General features: G+C 35.2%; 1 protein-coding gene across 6 annotated transcripts in view; it reads right to left on the minus strand.

The window, feature by feature from the left end:
- The window catches only part of LOC141387190 (uncharacterized), a 225,527-nt gene that overhangs the window by 8,858 nt on the left and 197,511 nt on the right, over nt 1-19,158 (minus strand). Inside the window, exons 3-5 of one of the 6 annotated variants that reach the window (XM_073956502.1) lie at nt 11,826-12,195; nt 11,569-11,749; nt 4,811-4,849 (exon numbers count right to left, since the gene is read on the minus strand). The exons of 1 other annotated variant lie outside the window; for it this stretch is intronic. In XM_073956502.1, coding sequence (XP_073812603.1) covers nt 11,588-11,749; nt 11,826-12,195 — 532 coding nt within the window. In that variant the 3' untranslated portion in view covers nt 4,811-4,849; nt 11,569-11,587. Of the gene's footprint in view, nt 1-12; nt 392-957; nt 4,404-4,467; nt 4,850-11,568; nt 11,750-11,825; nt 12,196-16,376; nt 16,764-16,822; nt 17,196-17,419; nt 17,684-17,761; nt 18,132-19,158 lie in introns of those variants that run through there. 4 more of the 6 variants (XM_073956480.1, XM_073956495.1, XM_073956479.1 and 1 more) reach the window with 4 other exon arrangements.

The raw sequence follows: 19,158 nt of genomic DNA on the forward strand, positions 1-19,158 counted from the left end.
CATCATACTTACCTTCAGTAAAGTGGGCGTCTTAAACGCCTTCTCACACATTGAACATTTATGTTTCTTTACGGGATTATGACGAAATTGTATATGTTTTCGCTTAGCTTCTCGTGTCGACGAAACAAAGCCACAAATCTCACAACGATGTTCGGTATCAACCAATACATGCATATTTAATATATGACGTGTAAGTATTGCCTTTGTTGAATATAAATTACCACAATGATTACACTGGACCGGATCTCTTGGCATGTGTACTTTACTTTTATGTCTCTCTAAGGCTTTAGCTGTACGTTGTCCGGAACCACATTCCTCACATCGGTATGGTAATGGTTGTCTTGCATGGATTTTCTTAAGATGCGTGGTCAAATATGCATGACATGGGTATCTGAAAAATAAAGTGTCAAAAATCAAGTAATCTATATAGAATTTTTGTATATACATACATTTTACTTAGTATTTTATAATGTTTCTTTATGCTCACGAAAGTTGAAGTATTTGGGACAATGTCTTTTTTTGTTGAAAATAAATTATTGGATGTTTGTAGTACAAACTTTTTACTAATTTAATAAGTTAATGTTGAAAGAGATTTGCAAAGCCTCCAAGGCCCATAAATAGCATTATCCTGGGACGTACTCAAATTAAAAAATATAAAAAAATAGAACTACTTTCCAGCTCTAGATCAGGCTGATATGCTATGCTTAATTGATTCCGTGAATTGTGTTTATTTATGACATTGTGTATTCCCAATTCAGCCAGATATTTTTCTGTAATAGGAACACATATACTTAAGCAATTATAAGTAGCATAGACTTTATTGAATATTTATCTTAAATACAGAGATGTGTGGATTTAAACTAAACCATTATGAGTTGCATTTTGATTTTAGAATAATTAGTAATTTAAGGTTATGTACTCAAAGGACAGCCTTTTGCCTTTTTAAAATAAAAACAATTTTTATTGACTTCAAGCAAATTGTTGTATTTATTGTTTATTTTATTTAATACATTTAGTGCCACCGTAATTACAAAATACACCAAGAATATTAACTTAAAATAACTCTTTTACTGTATTTTTTGTACACCACCTTGCAAGTACCAAAAAACTTCCAAATTGTACTATGTTTGGATTCTGCTTTGTGTTTTTGCTAGTCAAATGTAATTTATACAAGATATTTTAGTAGAAGAATTACTTTTTAGATTTTTTAAATAATTTTAGTTATTTTAGGTTATGTTCACAATGCAAAAACTTTTATATTTTAGCAAAAGAACCGCAACCATTTTTCTCTACTGATTTCAATATGTATTGATTATTGATATTAACTATTATATTTAATAGATTTTGTTCTGTCATCATACTAAAAGGACCCCAAAAACATCAACAGCGTTTTCAGTTACAGTTACAGTTTTTGTTTCATCATTTTATGCTATTCCACTGTGCAACACACCAAGTTCAATGAAAACTCTTCTAGTAGACAAAAAGTACATAATTACACTACAAAATTTTATTTAGATTTCAGAATCTTTTTGAATTCAACCTACCCTGTCTAAGCTGCATTTCCGGAAGGGGATATTTCATAACGCCCAAAACGAATTTTGGGATTTATGAACATTATAAAGACCACCGCCGGCTATTTAACAAGATTTTTGCAAAGAATTTTAGAATTTTGTGTTCAACTTTGTTTTTTTTTTTTAGTTTTGGTGTGACGAGGATTATTAACCACATTCTGACACCGCAACCTGGTAGAAGACCTGAAGAGGGAAGACCCGTGCCTCGCCGTTTTTCCTTATCTCATCAACAGTTTAAAATTCAAGGAAAAATGAAGGTTTTATACCATTTGATACCATGAACAATGCTGACGTCTTGTTGGTAGAGCCACAGAAGTAATCCAACAGGAACATCAACGAGCAGAGTGGACTGTATTTTGATATTAATTATTCCTCATAGCCAATGAGGAATAATTTGCGGTGAAATGAGGAGAGAAGTAAAACACAAAAATTAGTTTTTTTCAATAAACGTTATAAAGCGTAATTCAATTTATTAAATATAAAAACGTTAGAGACGAGAAGAGATGCTTACCAGTCGGTTAGTGCAAGAGAGAAGTGTCAGTTGTTTACTGAGATCTTAGGAACAGTTTGGTAGTTCATAGTTTTCTTGAAATTTGAACGGTTTGGTATCTATGGACCAGAATCGAGAAAATGGATAAACAAGTAAGAATGTATCAGTCAACTGTACCGACAGAGTAATACCCTCAGCCTCGGACCTAAAGCGAAGGAGTAAACACAATACATATGACTTCTAAAGAGGTTTTTCGAGTTTTTGGACCAATTTCTCTGGAAAATTTGTAGTACCATTGTAACTAGGGTCGCATACACAAAATGTTGCCAAAAATTTAAAAACTATACGATTCGAGTTGTTATACTGTACCTTTTTCAAATTTCGTGTACCTCGAAAGAGTGGTCCGATGTAGTCAACATTCGGGCATATTCCGAGTCTGTAAGAAATAATACGATGTACATCGTTTGGACCAATTCATTTTCTACCTTCAATGGTTATTTTACGTCTTACCCATTTTAGTTGGTGCCGGCGGGCTTTTTTGAAGTTTTGGGACCATTGCCTCAGGAAGTATGAACTTGCCCTTGAACATCCTCTGCAAGAAGAATTTATTGCAAAATATTTCAAAACGATCCGAGACGAGCTGTTAAACTGGACTTTTTCCAAATTTTGTGTGAGAGGTACACGAAGGAGTATATCGATTTAGTCCATATTCAAACCGGATCTATGCCTGGAAGTAATTTTACCATATGCAAAGTTATATAAGTTTGGGTGCCACCGTGGTGCAATGGTATGCACACCCGCCTTGCACGCAGATGGTCGTGGTTTCGATTCCCCGGCCAGGCAACATCAAACTTTTCAACGGTGGCAAAATACCCCGCAGTAATGTTGGCGACATTTCCTGAGTATTTCAGCCTTGTAAAACTTCTCTATAAAGTGGTGTCGTAGGACACGCCGTACGGAATCGGCGATAAACAGTAGGTCCCATATCATTGAGCTAATATGAATCGGGGTGCACTCATTGATATGAGAGAAGTCTCCCTTGTCTCGTATGGGATGTTTGTGGAACAATTATATATAAAGTTATGACGAATTCGGTTAATCCCTGCGAGAGTTATCGTATGCACCATTTTAGCGAAAATTTTTGAACTTTTGGGGGGTATATACCGCAAGGAGTGGACCGACGATACCCAAAATTTGAACCAAATCGGTTAAACCGTTCGAGAGTTATTGTGCACACCAGCCAGACAGACAAACGGAAGCACATGGCTAATTCAATTCCGGATTTCGTCCAAACATACTTGGAGTTTAAAACCATTATTTCAATGAGGCTGAGAGTATTAAAATTAATTTTTTAAAGTTGTTTCACTATTTTCACCTTGGAGAACCGTTACTTGGTATCTATTGGCCAAAACCCGACAAAAATATTTTCACCTTGGAGAACCGTTACTTGGTATCTATTGGCCAAAACCCGGCAAAAAAAAGATACAAATTTATAATTTTTTACAGTTTTTAGCAATGTTGACCTTTAAGAACCATTCCTTAAAATTCCTATGCTTATAAAGTTGCTTATTCAGATCTTAGGAGAAAATTTTTGTTCTAAATGACAAAGCTACAACTTCGTCTTAGAGTGAAAATGGAAATTCTAAGCGGTTTGCAAGATATGAGCCTCAAAAAATAATTCTTTTGGACATCAAAGTCCCAAAATTGTTGGGGGACCATACCAGCAAATGTTGATGAAATAGGGGAAAACGGGAAGACAAGTCTTCTTTTTTGGTATGTATTGTTGTTGTTGTAGCAGCATATAAACCTACGTAGAAACGTAGGTTTGATGCTGGGTTGGCTGGCAGCCGCTGTCCGAAACACTATGGTTTCGGGTCAATGCGGTTCGAAAGAAGCCCTCTCGTGGGATATATTCAATCATTCGGTTTTTTTCGTCTTCTATAATGTTGCGGTGCCCAAATATGGTAAGTAATTTTCGTGTTGCACAGTGTAACAAAATCAATTAGGATAGTCACAATATAAACTTTCAAAAAATGTGCAGCAGCTGTGGTGTGCTTTAGTCATTTGTCTTTTATTTATTTGTGGTGAAATGTTGGCATTCTTTGTCAAGCATTATGGGAGAAAAGAAAATATTAGGATTAACAATAAAAACTCTCCTCCTCCATTTGGTTTGATTGAGGAGCTTGAGCTCCATCTGGACGTGGTCGTATTAACATATTATGCTTATATTCCACAGGATGATGTTTCCTACAGTGATTGGCACGATTTGATTTCGATTTAAATGTGGAATCACAATAGGCACATTTGTACAAATCTATGCCTGTATGAGTTGCAATATGTTCCTGGAAAAAAGAAAGCGCCACAATTAATTCCAAAAAATAAGATAAAAAATCCATCACACTTTACCTTCAATAAAGTTGGTGTCTTAAATGCCTTCTCGCACATTGGACATTTATGTTTCTTTACTGGATTATGACGAAATTCAATATGTTTGCGCTTAGCTTCTCGTGTCGACGAAACAAATCCACAAATCTCACAACGATGTTCCGTATCAACCAATATATGCATATTTAGCACATGCCGATGTAGTGATGGCTTACATGAATACATGTTACCACAATAGGTACATTGTACGGGATCTCGGGGCATATGCATTTTACGTATATGCCGCTGTAAGCCTCTCGGTGTGCGTTGACTCTCGCCACATAATTCACATGCATATGGTCGGGGCTTCTTTTTTTCATGGATATTTTTAATATGTTTATTCAAATATGCCTGACAGGAGTAACTAAAAAAACAAAATTAAAAGATAAATTAATCTGTATAATGTACGTGGGTGTGTTGTGTATTTTAAAATTACATATAATCTCGAAAGTTGAAGTGTTTTGGACAACCTTTTTTTTGAACGACAATGATGGTATGTAGGTTCTGCTTAAATAGAATAATAAGAATATTTAAATTAAGTTAAACATCCCTGAAGATATGGGTATAATGTTGAAAAACATGTGTATGTTTATTTTTGCTGTTTTAATATTTACTGTGCAACAAAATTCATTTTTTTTTTTTCAAAATCACGGTAAAACAGTTTAGATTATAAAAGTAGGGCGACGTTTTAACGATTTACATTGGGAAGTAACCTAAGTAGTCGGGGCAAGTGCCGCCTATTTCTATTTTTTTTTTTTCGAAATATTACACTGTGTTTAATTTTTTGAGTCATGTTTTATTAACCATATTCTGACTCCACAGTGTGATAGAACACCAAAAAAGAGAAGACACGTGTCTTGTCGTTTTTCCCTATCTCATCAACTTTCGAGGTTATAGGCCTCCAAAGGTTTGAGGCTTTGATATAAAAAGGGCAATTTAGTCAGGACTATATCCTCCAAACCATTAGGAAATTTGAATTTATCTCAGAGGCAAAAATTGTGAACACCTATAATCCATCAAACTTCATCTACAAGGTCAAAATCGCCAGGGTCAAATTTATTTTAATTTTTTCTCAAGTTTTGTTATACAGCTATCAAACCGAACAAATTTGAAGCAAACAACCCAATACAAAAATGTACCTCAGATCTCAATAAACATCTTTCTAGAACATACGAACTATGTATAGACGATTCTTAAAGGTCAAAATAGCATAGCAAATGGGATTTTTATCCTGTTTTCTCTGGTTCTGGTCCACAGATACTAAACCGTTCAATATTCAAGAAAACAACCAACTACAATAATGTAGCAAAGGCATCAATAAACAACTTTCTGGAACACACAAAATGTCTATGAACGGTTATTAATGGTAAAAATAGCAAAACACTTTTGAAAATATTAAATTTTTACAGTTTTTTCTCCGATTCTGGTCCACAGATACCGAATCGCCCAAAAATTAAGGATACCGTCAACCAAAAAATGTACCTAAGATTTAATAAACAACTTTTAGAACATATGAAGATTCTAGGAATGATTCTTAGGGCTGAAATTCACGAACAATTAAATTATTTTTAACATTTCCCCTGCTCAGGTTCGGAAATAAACTGTTAAAAACTCAAGGAAATTTGAAAGGTTTGTTATTTACGGAACTGAACAGGAAAGAATGATCTAAAATAAACGAATTTTGAGCTTAAAGAATCGTTCCTAGTATCTTTATATGTTCTAAAAACTTGTTTATTGAAGTCTAAGGTACATTTTTATAGTTGACTGTATCCTTTTTTTTTGGGCGGTTGTGTATCTTTGCACCAGAGTCGGAGAAAAAGTATAAAAATTGAATATTTTCAAAAGATTTTTGCTATTTTTACCATTAAGAACCGTTCATAGACATTTCGCACGTTCCAGAAAGTTGTTTATTGATGCCTTTGCTACATTATTTAGTTGCTTGTTTTCTTGAATATAGAACGGTTTAGTATCTATGGACCAGAACCAGAGGAAACAGTATACAAATCACATTTGCTTTGCTATTTTGAGCTTCAAGAACCTTCCATACAGGGTTCGTATATTCTAGAAAGATGTTTATTGAGATCTGAGGTGCATTTTTGTAGTTGGTTGTTTGCTTCAAATTTGGTTTGAAGTTTGATAGGTTATATGTGTTCACAATTTTTGTTCTTCAAGGCAAGAGCTGCAACTTTGCCTCTGAGATAATTTCAAATTTCCTAACGGTTTGAAAGATATAGTCCTGACTAAGTGACCCTTTTTTACATCAAAGCCTCAAACCTTTGGAGGCCTATAACCGCGAAAGTTGATGAGATACGAAAAAACGCCGAGACACGTGTCCTCCCTTTTTTGGTCTTCTATCACGCTGCGGTGTCAGAATATGGTTAATAATTTTCATGTTGCACAGTGTTACATATATTAGTGTCTTTGACAAATTTACTGAGGAGGATGTGGGGAATACTTTTGTTAAAAATATTAACCGACATGCGGGTAAACAAAAGGTTTTTAGGTTTTTTTTTCGAAAATCTTTCAAAAACTCCTTTAAACTGTGATTAGATCAAATCAGATCAAAATATTCTACATTATTCGTCGGTAAATCTTATCTAAACGCCAGGTCGTGATGTTTGGTATATTTAAATCATTTATTTATTGGTATATCAATATTTCGCAATTACTTGAATTGCATCTTCAGGATAAGTGATCTAGTTCGCAATATACACGTCAAATATTATTGCGAACTAGATCACTTATCCTGAAGATGCAATTCAAGTAATTGCGAAATATTGATATACCAATAAATAAATGATTTAAATATACGAAACATCACGACCTCGAGCTTGAATAACTTATTCCCAAAATTGAAAACAAAAAAGGTCGAAGAATCAAAACTAATAAATTAACGCCAGGTATATGTACAAATTAACCAGTAAATAAAAGTTCAATGTCGGACGGTGCAGACTTATCAATAATATATGCGTTTTTGCAAATATTTATAAATAAGACCAATAGTGAATTTATTGTGAAGTTAAAAAGGTTAAAGATGTTCTAAAATAATTCATTTTTGTATCGTTTTTGTCTATAGATTTTTATAAAGATTTTCACGGTTAATCAAACAAAAGGGTCTATCTTTTCCGACTCCCGAATAATCGAGGTTTTACTGTAATTTTCCAAATTTTTCTAAACCAAATTGCGTCATATCGACTGAAAATTTAATGAAAATTGGACAGAACTTGTGTTTGGTGAACCAAATATCTCAAATCGGGCGAACATGTACATGGGAGCTATATTCAAATCTGAACCGATGACAGTATATTTTGGCAAACATATTTCTACTTTGAATTCTATGACATTTTCCAAATTTCATTAAAATTTAACAGAATTTGGGTGTTTGGCGCACCAAATACTAGAGTTGGGCCATCTAGTTCCTAGTTCCTGGTACTAGTTCCAAAGCGTATGAGTAACATCATTAAATATAACGTGTGATAGTAAGTATACGCAGTTTGTTCAAAGAAAAAAGGTGGGCCATTGGAACTGCGAAGTGAACGAGATAGTTCCATATAGTTCCTTTGGCACAACTCTACCAAATACCTCCAATGGGCGAACTTATGTATATGGGGCTATAACCAAATCTGAACCTATTTTAATATGATTTGGCAAAATTATTTATATTTAATTGGTGTCTTATTACAACGAGGGTCATTTATTTGTGAGAGTTTTTATTTAATTGAATTAATTAATTCAATAAAATTATAGTTTTCCAAATTTCTTTAAAATTGGGCTTTGGCGCACCAAAAACCTCAAATCGGTCGAGCATATATATGGGAGCTATATCCAATTCTGAGGGTGCCACCGTGGTGCAGTGGTATGCACACACGCCTTGCACAGATAAGATCGTGGGTTCGATTCCCCGGCCAGGCAACATCAAAACACTTTTCAACGGTGGCAAAATACCCCTCAGTAATGTTGGCGACATTTCCTGAGTATTTCAGCCATGTAAAACTTCTCTACAAAAGTGGTGTCTTAGACACGCCGTTCGGACTCGGCGATAAACTGTATGTCCCATATCATTGAGCTAATATGAATCGGGGTGCACTCATTGATATGAGAGAAGTCTCCCTTGTCCCTTATGGGATGTTAGTGGAACAATTATATATTATTATATATATATATATTATATATATATATATATATATATATATACAGCTGTGTTCAAAATAATAGGAGTGCTCATTCACACCAAGAGAATGGTCGAATAAACATGGTTAAACTTGCCCATTGTGGTTTATTTTGAATTTATTTAACATTGTTGACATCCCAACAGTTTATTCATCAGCAGAAATGTGGTAATCTGTTTTAAATTATTTACTGTTTACACCAACATTATAAATCGTCTTCAAATTTGTTGTTCAAAAAAATAGGAGTGCGGAAGAAAAAGAACAATAAAAATATTTTAGTTCAGTTTAAGATCAAAATTGTCTATATTTTAGTTGACAATAGTGAATCCAATAGATTTTGTGAGATTTGATGGCTGTTTGAAAACAAAAGTTCTTTTGGAGGTAGCCTAAAAACAGGTGATTGTCCTTGCAGCGATTTTTTCCATAAATTGAGCACTTATTGGGTATCTCAATCGATTTTGTAGACAGAACTTTAGTTATTACAGTTTTTTGATCCTCTGGCTGTTATCTCGAACAATATATAACGATCGGTATCCCGGAAATTCGTGTATTTTGATCCTTGAGCCAAGTTAAAGCCGGTTTCCATTAACTCTTTACGTAAGGATCGGTTAAAAAAGCGTATCCATAAGGCATTAATTTCTCGACCAAGTGATGTTTTGAGGTCCTTAGCATCTTAACTGCACGCAGAATTGATTATATGGTTCATTTTTGAATAATTGGATGATTGGCACATATGAGACATTTTTCAAAACGCTTTGTTGAGAAGGAAACTTTAAAGACAAACTTTTAAAGTAGGCCTAAGAATATTTGTATTAGGTTTTGCATCGTATAATAAACAGTTTTCTAATGAAACTAACCTAAATGAAGTATTTTTAAGTGAAAAACGTAAGTGTATATTGAAAAATATATTACGGCGTATACCAACCATAATGCAATCCCAGCCAGCCTATCACGAAATGGTTCAAGGTACATTTCAACCGTTAACGTTTTAAACATTTTTTGAATAGAAGCGAAATTGATTGCATACACAAGGTTAGCACCCTAAGGACTTCCAAATATTATTTGGTTGGGGAATAAATTCCTTATAGATACGCTTTTTTTGGCCGATCCTTACCTTAAGGGCTAATGTAAACTGTCTTAAACTTGGATCAAGGATCAAAATACACAAATTTATGGGATACCAATTATTATATATTGTTAGAGATAACATCCATAGCATCAAACAAATCTAATCGTTAAAGCTTTTGTCTACAAAATCCATTGAGTTGCCCAATAAGTGCTCAATTTATGGAAAAAATTTCTGCAAGGACAATCGCCTGTTTTTTGGCTACCTCCAAAGGACATTTGTTTTCAAACAACAATCAAATCTCATAAAATCTATTGGATTTACTACTGTTAACTAAAATATTGACAATTTTGATCCTAAACTCAACTAAAACTATTTTTATCGTCCTTTTTCTTCCACACTCCTATTTTTTTGAACAAAAACTTTAAACACGATTTATAATGTTGGTGTAAACAAGAAATAATTTAAAGCAGATTGTCACATTTCTGCTGATGAATTAACTGTTGGGATGTCAACAATGTTAAATAAATTCAAAATAAACCAAAATGGGTAAGTTTAACCATATTTTTTGACATATTTCTTTTTTTGTATGGGCGCTCCTATTATTTTGAACGCAACTGTATATATATATATATATATATATATATATATATATATATATATATCCAATTCTGAACCGATTTCAATATAATTTGGCAAACATTTTTTCTAGACCCAATTCCATCACACATTCCGAATTTCATTGAAATTGGGCATACGTAGCCTGTTTGGTGCATGAAATTCATGAAATTGGCCGAAAATATATATGGGTGCCAAATCCAAATCTGAACCGATTTTCACAAAAAGCGATAGAGTTAGTTCTATGGCTAAAAAATTATATACCAAAATTTCAGCTGAATCCGACAATAAATGCAATCTGTAACTTAAGAACGGACGAACTGATATGCATAAATCGAATCAGAAAGTGATTCTATGTATATCCCTAGAAGAAGGAACTGTAGGTTTGTCTCGTTTATTTTGCATGTTACATACAAATTCACAAAGACTAATACCCCTTTCCACAATGTGACGTAGGGTATAAAAACATAACTTTAGCGGGATGAGGTCAAAAGTAAAAATATTCTTCATCAATTTTCATATCATATCGTGAAAAATATCAGTTTAAATTTTTTCAAAAAAACACGAAAAGCGCGAATTCCAAAATTTGTTGATGTAATTTTTTTCATGTGTTTCTCGAGTTGATAGCTTAAAGTACCATGAAACTTAGTTGTCGCTTAAAGTGTCAAAAGAAAAAAAAATCTACACAAAATTTCACTACGAGTCTCAGAATAAATTATGTATCTAGATAAAATATTTTTAAGATTATTATGTACATTACAAATTTATATATTATACATTGAAATTACATATTTGTTTAAATTTGGACTGTTTAATATGATACCATACTGAGTCAAACTCCTTCACTTTATGGGGATATTGTTAAAAGAGGAAATGTTTCAACTAAAATGCCAGCCCTGCAAGAATCTACACATTTTTACTACGATAACATTTTTTCTTTTATGTTATCGAAAAAATAGTAGAAAGTTGTAGATTCTTGGAGTTCTAAAACAGACCAGAAATCTACAATCATAATTTAAAACATCGTTAGCATATTTTACGATTTTTGTATGATTTAACATTGAACCACATATACATACATACATATATAAAAACGTTTGGAATGGTAAAGCACATTTTATTTATTACAAGAAAAAATATACACAGAAAACATTTAAGTTAGATTTTTAAGAAATCCTTTACTAAATCTAGCAGTGTATTACAATTGAAACACTTATTTCTCATTCATACATTCCAATTCAACGTTGTCTCAAAAAATCGGCATTGGTCCGGGTCGCACAGTCATATTTTCACTATATTCCAAGGGATGAATACGACGATAATGGGTACGACGATTTGATTTTGATTTAAATGTCGCCTCACAATAGTTGCAATTGTACAAATCCTCACCAGTATGGCCAGCAATGTGTTCCTAAAAAAAGAAACATTTAAAAAATGAAACTTTTAAAACTTCATCAAGAAACCTTTCTCTTCTATTCTTCACTTACCCTCAATTGTGTTGGCGTCTTAAATGCCCTCTCACACATTGGACACTTGTGCCGCTTTTCGGGATTATGTTTAAAACTGATATGTCTTTTTTTAGCAATTCTGGTCGATGATACGAAACCACATATTTCACAAGTGTGATCTTCATTGGCCGTTTCGTGCATATTTATTATATGTTGACGCACTGTCCTTTCGCTAGAATACCATTGTTCACAATATGGACACTGTTGCCGTACCTTTGGTGCGTGAACCCTTTTCTCATGTTTCTTTAAATCGCCTCTTGTTGGTTCACCTTTACCGCATGTAGGACAAATAAATTTCATGGTCGTGTGTAGTTCACGATGTCGTGTTAGATAAGCTTCACAGGCAAATCTGAAAAGAAGAATGAAAAAGGATGAAATAAATAAAATATGGTAACAATTTTTGGATTTTCTTACTAGTACCTGTGTTATTTTTGAAGATGTGGATAAGATAGGTATGGAATTTAGTAAGTTTTAACAAATATTGCAATCTGCAATGGATCAATGAACTCAGCCAGAGGAAGCTAATTCCCCAGCAAAATGTTTGTAGCCAAAGAAGTAGTTAAATCATGAGTGCAAGTGATTCCGGACTACATCTTTTTACGTGAAAGAAGTCATGATTTTTACAAGGGCATGGTGCAGTGAGGATACTGTCTAATTTACTTCTTAAGCACACATTTTGCATTAGTTCTTTGTAGTGAATAAATCACAACAACATATGAATCAACTACTTCTTTGGCTACAAACAAAGATGTAGTTCGAAATCACTTTTATTATTTTTTGTATACAAATTACTTTTTATGGATGCAAACATATTGCTGTTATTATAATTAACAAGAAACAAATTAAGTTCTTTGTCTTTTTAAGTTCTTTTTTTTGCAAAATTTTGAAATTTCTAAAATGTGAAAAATTTATGAAATGGATTCAAGTCGGACATTGTCAAAATGTGAAGAACGGACTGCATTTTTCATGACTCTGCGTGGACTGCTTCAAAAAAAGCTATTCAATCACTACTTCACAATGAACAACTTCAAATAAATTTTGCTGGGTCCTAATTCGAATTTCTAAAGTGAAGCACGGTTTTAGTAATAATCTTAGAATGACCATAGTTTTTAATTTCGAAATTTGCAACACATACTTAATAACAATATAAACTTGCTTATTAACTTTATTAAAAAAAAACATTTATTTAACATTCCAAACATTTTTACTTGGCGCATATTTGCGCCATTTTGAAAAGAAATAAAAAAAACTGAAGCGATTTTCTTAATACTACACAAGATAACTCTCGAACGGATCGACCGATTCGACCCAAATTTTGTAAGGCCTAATACATATGTCTTCCAAACTTAGTTGGAGTTCGAATATGGACCATATAGGTAATTTGACATTTTGGGAACTCTATGAACCAGAATGTGTCTCCCTACATTCGATAACAAATCATGAGGTGAATGAATCATGGGTGCAAGTGACTTGTCATACGTGAATTTTTAGGTGACCCTCCCTAAGTATGTTGTAGCCATCACAACTCCTAAATTGCAAAATGATGCATTTTCAGTGACTAGAGCAGCAACGGTTGATGTCAAGTGCTACGTGTGAGGCTGCTGTTGGGGGGACAACGGGGGAGTCTCGAATTCAGATGACGACGACTATTCACTGGGGGCTGTGTTCACGCAGCAACCTAATCCCTGTCGTAGTCCCTCATATGGACGAGTCTACATCTATTTTTCACGGTGTCGTTATGAATTTAGACGCTATATGAATTTAGACGGCTGTACCATCCTGAGCCAAATACTACTGCGCTTTGTCGTGGCAGATGACGCTCCTCACCTGCGGTAGATGGTGGATGTTCTCCGAGGACCCCATTCACACGATAGTTCTTTATGGTATGTATCTGCGACTGCATCTGTGTGAATGCTATTCAAATCTGCTTGATAGGTTTATCTCTTGTAACGTTGGGCCTCTCTTTCTAAATCATGAAGATCCCACCTAACATTGCCTGGGGTGGGGCGTCCTATCCAACATAAGGTGATTAGGATGGCTCTCATGGTAACACACGAGCTGCACGGGAATGATCTTTGCGTCCTCATTTAGATGGTCCACTGAAGACATGAGGGTGCACCCTGTTGCAATTTTCAGGGAAGCCTTCTGACAGGTTTGCATATTTTTCCATCGCGTTGCACTTACATTCGCGGACCATACTGACGCCGCTTAGCTTACCACAGACTGACCTATCGCGTTATATGTTGTCAACAAGGTTTCTTTATATGAATCATAAATGTTGCCGGCTAGGGAATAGAAGACCTTGTTCCTGCAACTCAGCTTGTCGCAGACATGTGCGGACGACGTGAACATGCTGTCTAATGTGACCCCTTACAATCTTGGGGTAGTAAGTGGTCAAAAATCTGCTACCATCGATCATTACATTCAATTCTGTTTTCATCTCTGCGGCCCGCGTGGTGAACACAGTGACCGTAGATTTAGTGGCGGATACTTGTATATTTTTCGCGTGGAAAAAGGTGGTAATTTCAGTCAAATAGGGGTTTAGGCTTTCACAAATGACATCAAGGAAGGTACCTGACGCCAAGATTGCACAATCATCCGCATAAATGCCGTCTGGAGGAGGCGCAACTCAGGAGAGATAGAGGTTAAACATGAAATAAGAATGAGCGATGATGATTCCGCTAAAAAGGCGTATGTACGGGCCGCATGACGGTGCACGCAGATCTGGTAAGCTTCGATGGAGTAAACAAGTGGAAGACGAGATCCAAAAAATATTGGAGAAGTAAAGCAACAAATAGAGAGGGATGAAAATTTTTTCTTCGTTCGATTTATAGGACAAGTGTTATGTAGAGGGCAGAGATATCACCCCTCCTTGGGGAACTCCGTGTTTCGCTATACGGGGTTTGGATTTCTTGTTTCTGAATTCCGCGTACGACTGGCGACCACACATGTAATTGATTATCCAACGTTTTAAATGTGGTTGAGGCTGTGTCCTTAAACAGCGTGCTGGGCAGTGTGAAAAGCTTTCGACAAGTCAAGTACCACCATGACTGTTCTATCTATGTGTGGAGATGGCGTTAGCGCTGTTATCGTGCTGTGCTGCTTATAGAACCATGGTGATTATCTGCAACTGCATAGCTTTTTCTGACGATAGGGTGGAGTAAAGCCTCAAGAGTCTTTGCTACGGGCGACAAAAGCGAAATCGGTCTGTAGATTAACAAACATCCTTGGCTGGTTTCAGTAACGCGACTATCCTGCCCATTCTCCAGATTTCGAAAACGATGTGGGTGGCTAGTGACAGATTGAGAACTTTCGTGAGATACTACACTCCCTGCTCATGCTGCTGTTTCAGAAATACCATGGAAATTCCATCAGAGCCCAACGCTTTGGATGATTTAGCGTTCCTGATGACATTCGCAACATCAACCATTGAAAATTGTGGTGGTTCATCCTCGGCAGGAAGGGATATAATGTGACGTAGTACTCTTCTCTTCGTCCTGTCACTTCCTGGGTGCTTGACACTTGTGCACTTCTTTGGATCAGTCAGCGTAACGTCGCCAAACGTGACTGAAGTCTTATCTTTCTTCTTGCCAGGGTTCGAGAGTGACATCACCGTTGCGCACAATTCACTTATTCCGACTTCAATGTTGCAACTCTTCATATGATTTAACCACTTCTTCCGCTTATGCTCACCGACCAACCTGCTCCAAGTTACAGTGTCAGTACTGGAATTCTGTAACTCATTTTTCATGTTACCGACAAAAATCAGTAAAATTAAAATGCTTATAATTTCGACAATTAAAGAAAAATTTCAGTAAGTTAACAACCAAAATAAAGTTGTCGTTAATTTCTACCGATAGCAACAGTTTTGACAACTTTTATTGATACTTTTCATTCACAATTTTGAGTTTTAATTTTACCGATTTTTGTCGATAACTCAAAAAGTGAGTTACAGAATTCCTACAGCTCCGACTAAGCTCATCACGTTCATATGCTAATCCCCTCGCCTCTGCTGGGAAGTTTGACATACACATGTTTGTAAGCAATGTGTGGTTGTTTTTTTAATAAACTTAGAACAGCCGATATCGAAAATACCTTTGGTTTATTTAATATTTATTTTTAACATGACTAACCATGTACTTTCCAGGAAAATCTGTAAGAGAACAAAGACATTATTTTTTGTACATAATTGTGAAAAAATATGCTTACGTTTTTGTTTGTGTCAAATTAATAAAGATGACTCTATGGTGGGTGCCCGTCTACCAAATATTCTTCCCGAATAGTTAATTAAACATTTAAACATCTAAAACTTCCTCAAAATACCTTAGGAACGGAACAATCTAAAAAATTATTAATCTCTCATAAAGGAAGAGAGATCACAACCCGTGAACACTTGTTGTTCATGTCAAAAAATGTAATGACAGCAAAGGAAAGATTCTGTACAAGTAATTTCTAATCCGGCTGGACTTCTTAATATGGAATAAGTCTCCCCCCTATTCCTCTTCAAATTTTCGTGGAAATTATAAATGATTAATTTGCTTCTCAATTGAAAGCCTTTATTATATACTTAATTATAACTTATATTGAAAAAATAATAATAAATCAACAAAAAGAGGAGAATGGGGTTTTTCCGAACGGAAATTCTCCGTGAGTTTTTCCATTTTCCCATTTAAGTTGTAACGGCGAAAAAACTCACAAGGAATTTTTGTTCAGAATAACCCCCAACATAATTTTCCCATTTTATATTGATTCATAATTTGGTATAGCTGTGGGACGTGCCCTTCTAGTCATATTGGCATTATGTTCAACAGGATGACGACGGCGATAATGGGTAGAACGATTTGATTTCGATTTAAATGAGGCATCACAATAGGCACAGTTGTACAAATCGATTCCAGTGTGGATAGCTGTGTGTTCCTGTAAAACAGACATTTTTTTAGAATACAAAATCTTATCATTTGCCACTTCCAACATACCTTCAAGAGAGTGGGTGTCTTAAAAGCCTTCTCACACATTGTACATTTGTGACGTTTCTCTGGATTATGTTTGAATTGTTTGTGACGCCGTTTGGCAGTGCGAGAACTCGATACAAAACCACAAATTTCACAACGATGTTCTTGATCGGCCCGTACATGCATGTTCAAGACGTGACTCTTTAGGGTCCAACGCGACGAATACCATTTACCACAATAGGTACATTGTTCGGGAATTTTCGGGGCATGTACCCTTAGCTGATGTATTCGTAGAGCATGTAAGGTATGTGATACCTTGCCACAGGTATCACAAACAAATTCCGTGGGTGGAGTGTGGTGTTTAAGGTGGCGTATTAAATACATTTCACATGGGAATCTGAAAATAGCATGGGAAGTAAACAGAAAAATCATGTAAATTTATGGAAATATTTAATACCTACACAGTTTCTTTTTTTTCGAGAGTTGGAGTGGATTTTGTTGATTTTTGCATATTCTTAGAGTTATATGTTACACTTATCAATTTAACCTTCACAATTTCACCAACATGAAAGAAAAGTCCCTTTGGATAACCCCACCAAAACCTTTAAAACAAACACAATGTTTACATGACACTGCAGAAAAGCCCTTTTTATTGTTTTTGTTTTCTTAATTTTCCACTACTTTTTGCATTTCTACTGGATTAACCACTGGATTTTGTATATAATTATTAATGCTACTGGGACAGGGGCGTCTTCTCATATTGGCCATATACTCTGCAGGATGATGACGTTTATAATGGGTGGAACGATTTGATTTCGACTTAAACGAGGCATCACAATAGGCACAATTGTAGAGATCAACACCGGTATGGGTGGCAATGTGTTCCTATGAAATAAACAAAAACAAAATCCATTATAATTTCAACAAAATATCTGTGTAATAAAAAAACATCATCGAACATACCTTCAGTAGGGTAGGTGTCTTGAATGCCTTATCACACATTGTGCACTTATGTTTCTTCTCGGGATTATGTTTAAATTCTATGTGACGTTTCTTTGCCGTTTTCGACGAGGATACAAAACCGCATATTTCACAGCGATGTTCCTCATCAGCATGAACATGCATGTTTAACAAATGGCGACGCATTGTCGCTCGACTAGAATACCATTGACCACAATAGGTACATTGTTCGGAAACTTTATCATGCACCCGACGCATATGATGTTTTAGGGCATCAAGGGAGTGTATCACCTTTCCACAGGATTCACAAATAACTTGTTTGGTTGGGTAATGACGTTCCAGATGTCTGGTCAAATACATTTCACATGGGAATCTGAAATTGTACAAAATAAGAAATAATACAAAGGGGTTTTCTTTTAGAAAAATTATATCATGCTAACCTTGGTGATTTTTTTTATTTTTTGTTTTTAAGCCAAATATTAAAAATTATATTAAAGAGTAAAGAGCAACATCACATTTCTTATATTTTGTATGGAGGTTTGAGAAATGTTTGAAAAAAGGTATTGATTTTAAAACTAGATGATTTTATAACTTTATTGTGGACCAAGAGTTAGTAAAAAGTCTGTTCGATAACCCAAAAGTTTGTACAAACTTTTAAAAATGCTGTTCTATAACAAACTTGGTCAGTAAAAGAGAACTGAGAAGTGCTTGGAAGTACTTTTTACTAGAGTTGGGCAATCTCGTTCAATGGACACCGGTAATTTCTTTGACAAAACTGCATATACTTAATTTCACACGTTGGTTTTTGTGATGTTACTCATTCGGAGGACAGTGATCCGGATCGTTCAATTGAACGAGATTGCCCAACTCTACTTTTTACTTGCAAAGTTATCGTACAGACCTAACGTAAAAACAAAATATATTGGCTTGATTCAATTTTTGAGATATCACCCACGTCACTATTTATATATGGGCAGGGTGGTCCCAAAGGTGAATCGTACAGACCGATTTAGCTTTTGTCTCTCGTAGCAAAGACCGTTGAGGTTTTAGTCCTCCCCAGTGTCAGAAATAGCTATCCAGTTGGAGATCATCAGCATGGCTACACGCCATCTCCACACATATTAGTCGAGAGCTCAACCAGAATAAGCCGCCTCGCTGTACGGAATCGGCCCATTAATGTCATGCGGTCCAAGCTGTTTGAGGACGTCTAGCATACTACCCTCGGACCCATTTTGAAACGTGGGATAATCAATTATATGTGTGGACGCCTGTCGTACGAGAAGTCCAAGGTTTGTAGCGTGAAACGGAGAGTTCCTCAGATTGATGTTTTATTTCAGTAACTGCTAAACATCTAGTTCTCCTGTATTCCACCTCCTCCAGACGACAGAGAAATCGTAACG

The sequence above is a fragment of the Musca autumnalis genome, unplaced genomic scaffold (genome assembly GCF_047663935.1).
Source record: "Musca autumnalis isolate F117 unplaced genomic scaffold, ASM4766393v1 scaffold_5, whole genome shotgun sequence".
Taxonomy (NCBI): domain Eukaryota; kingdom Metazoa; phylum Arthropoda; class Insecta; order Diptera; family Muscidae; genus Musca; species Musca autumnalis.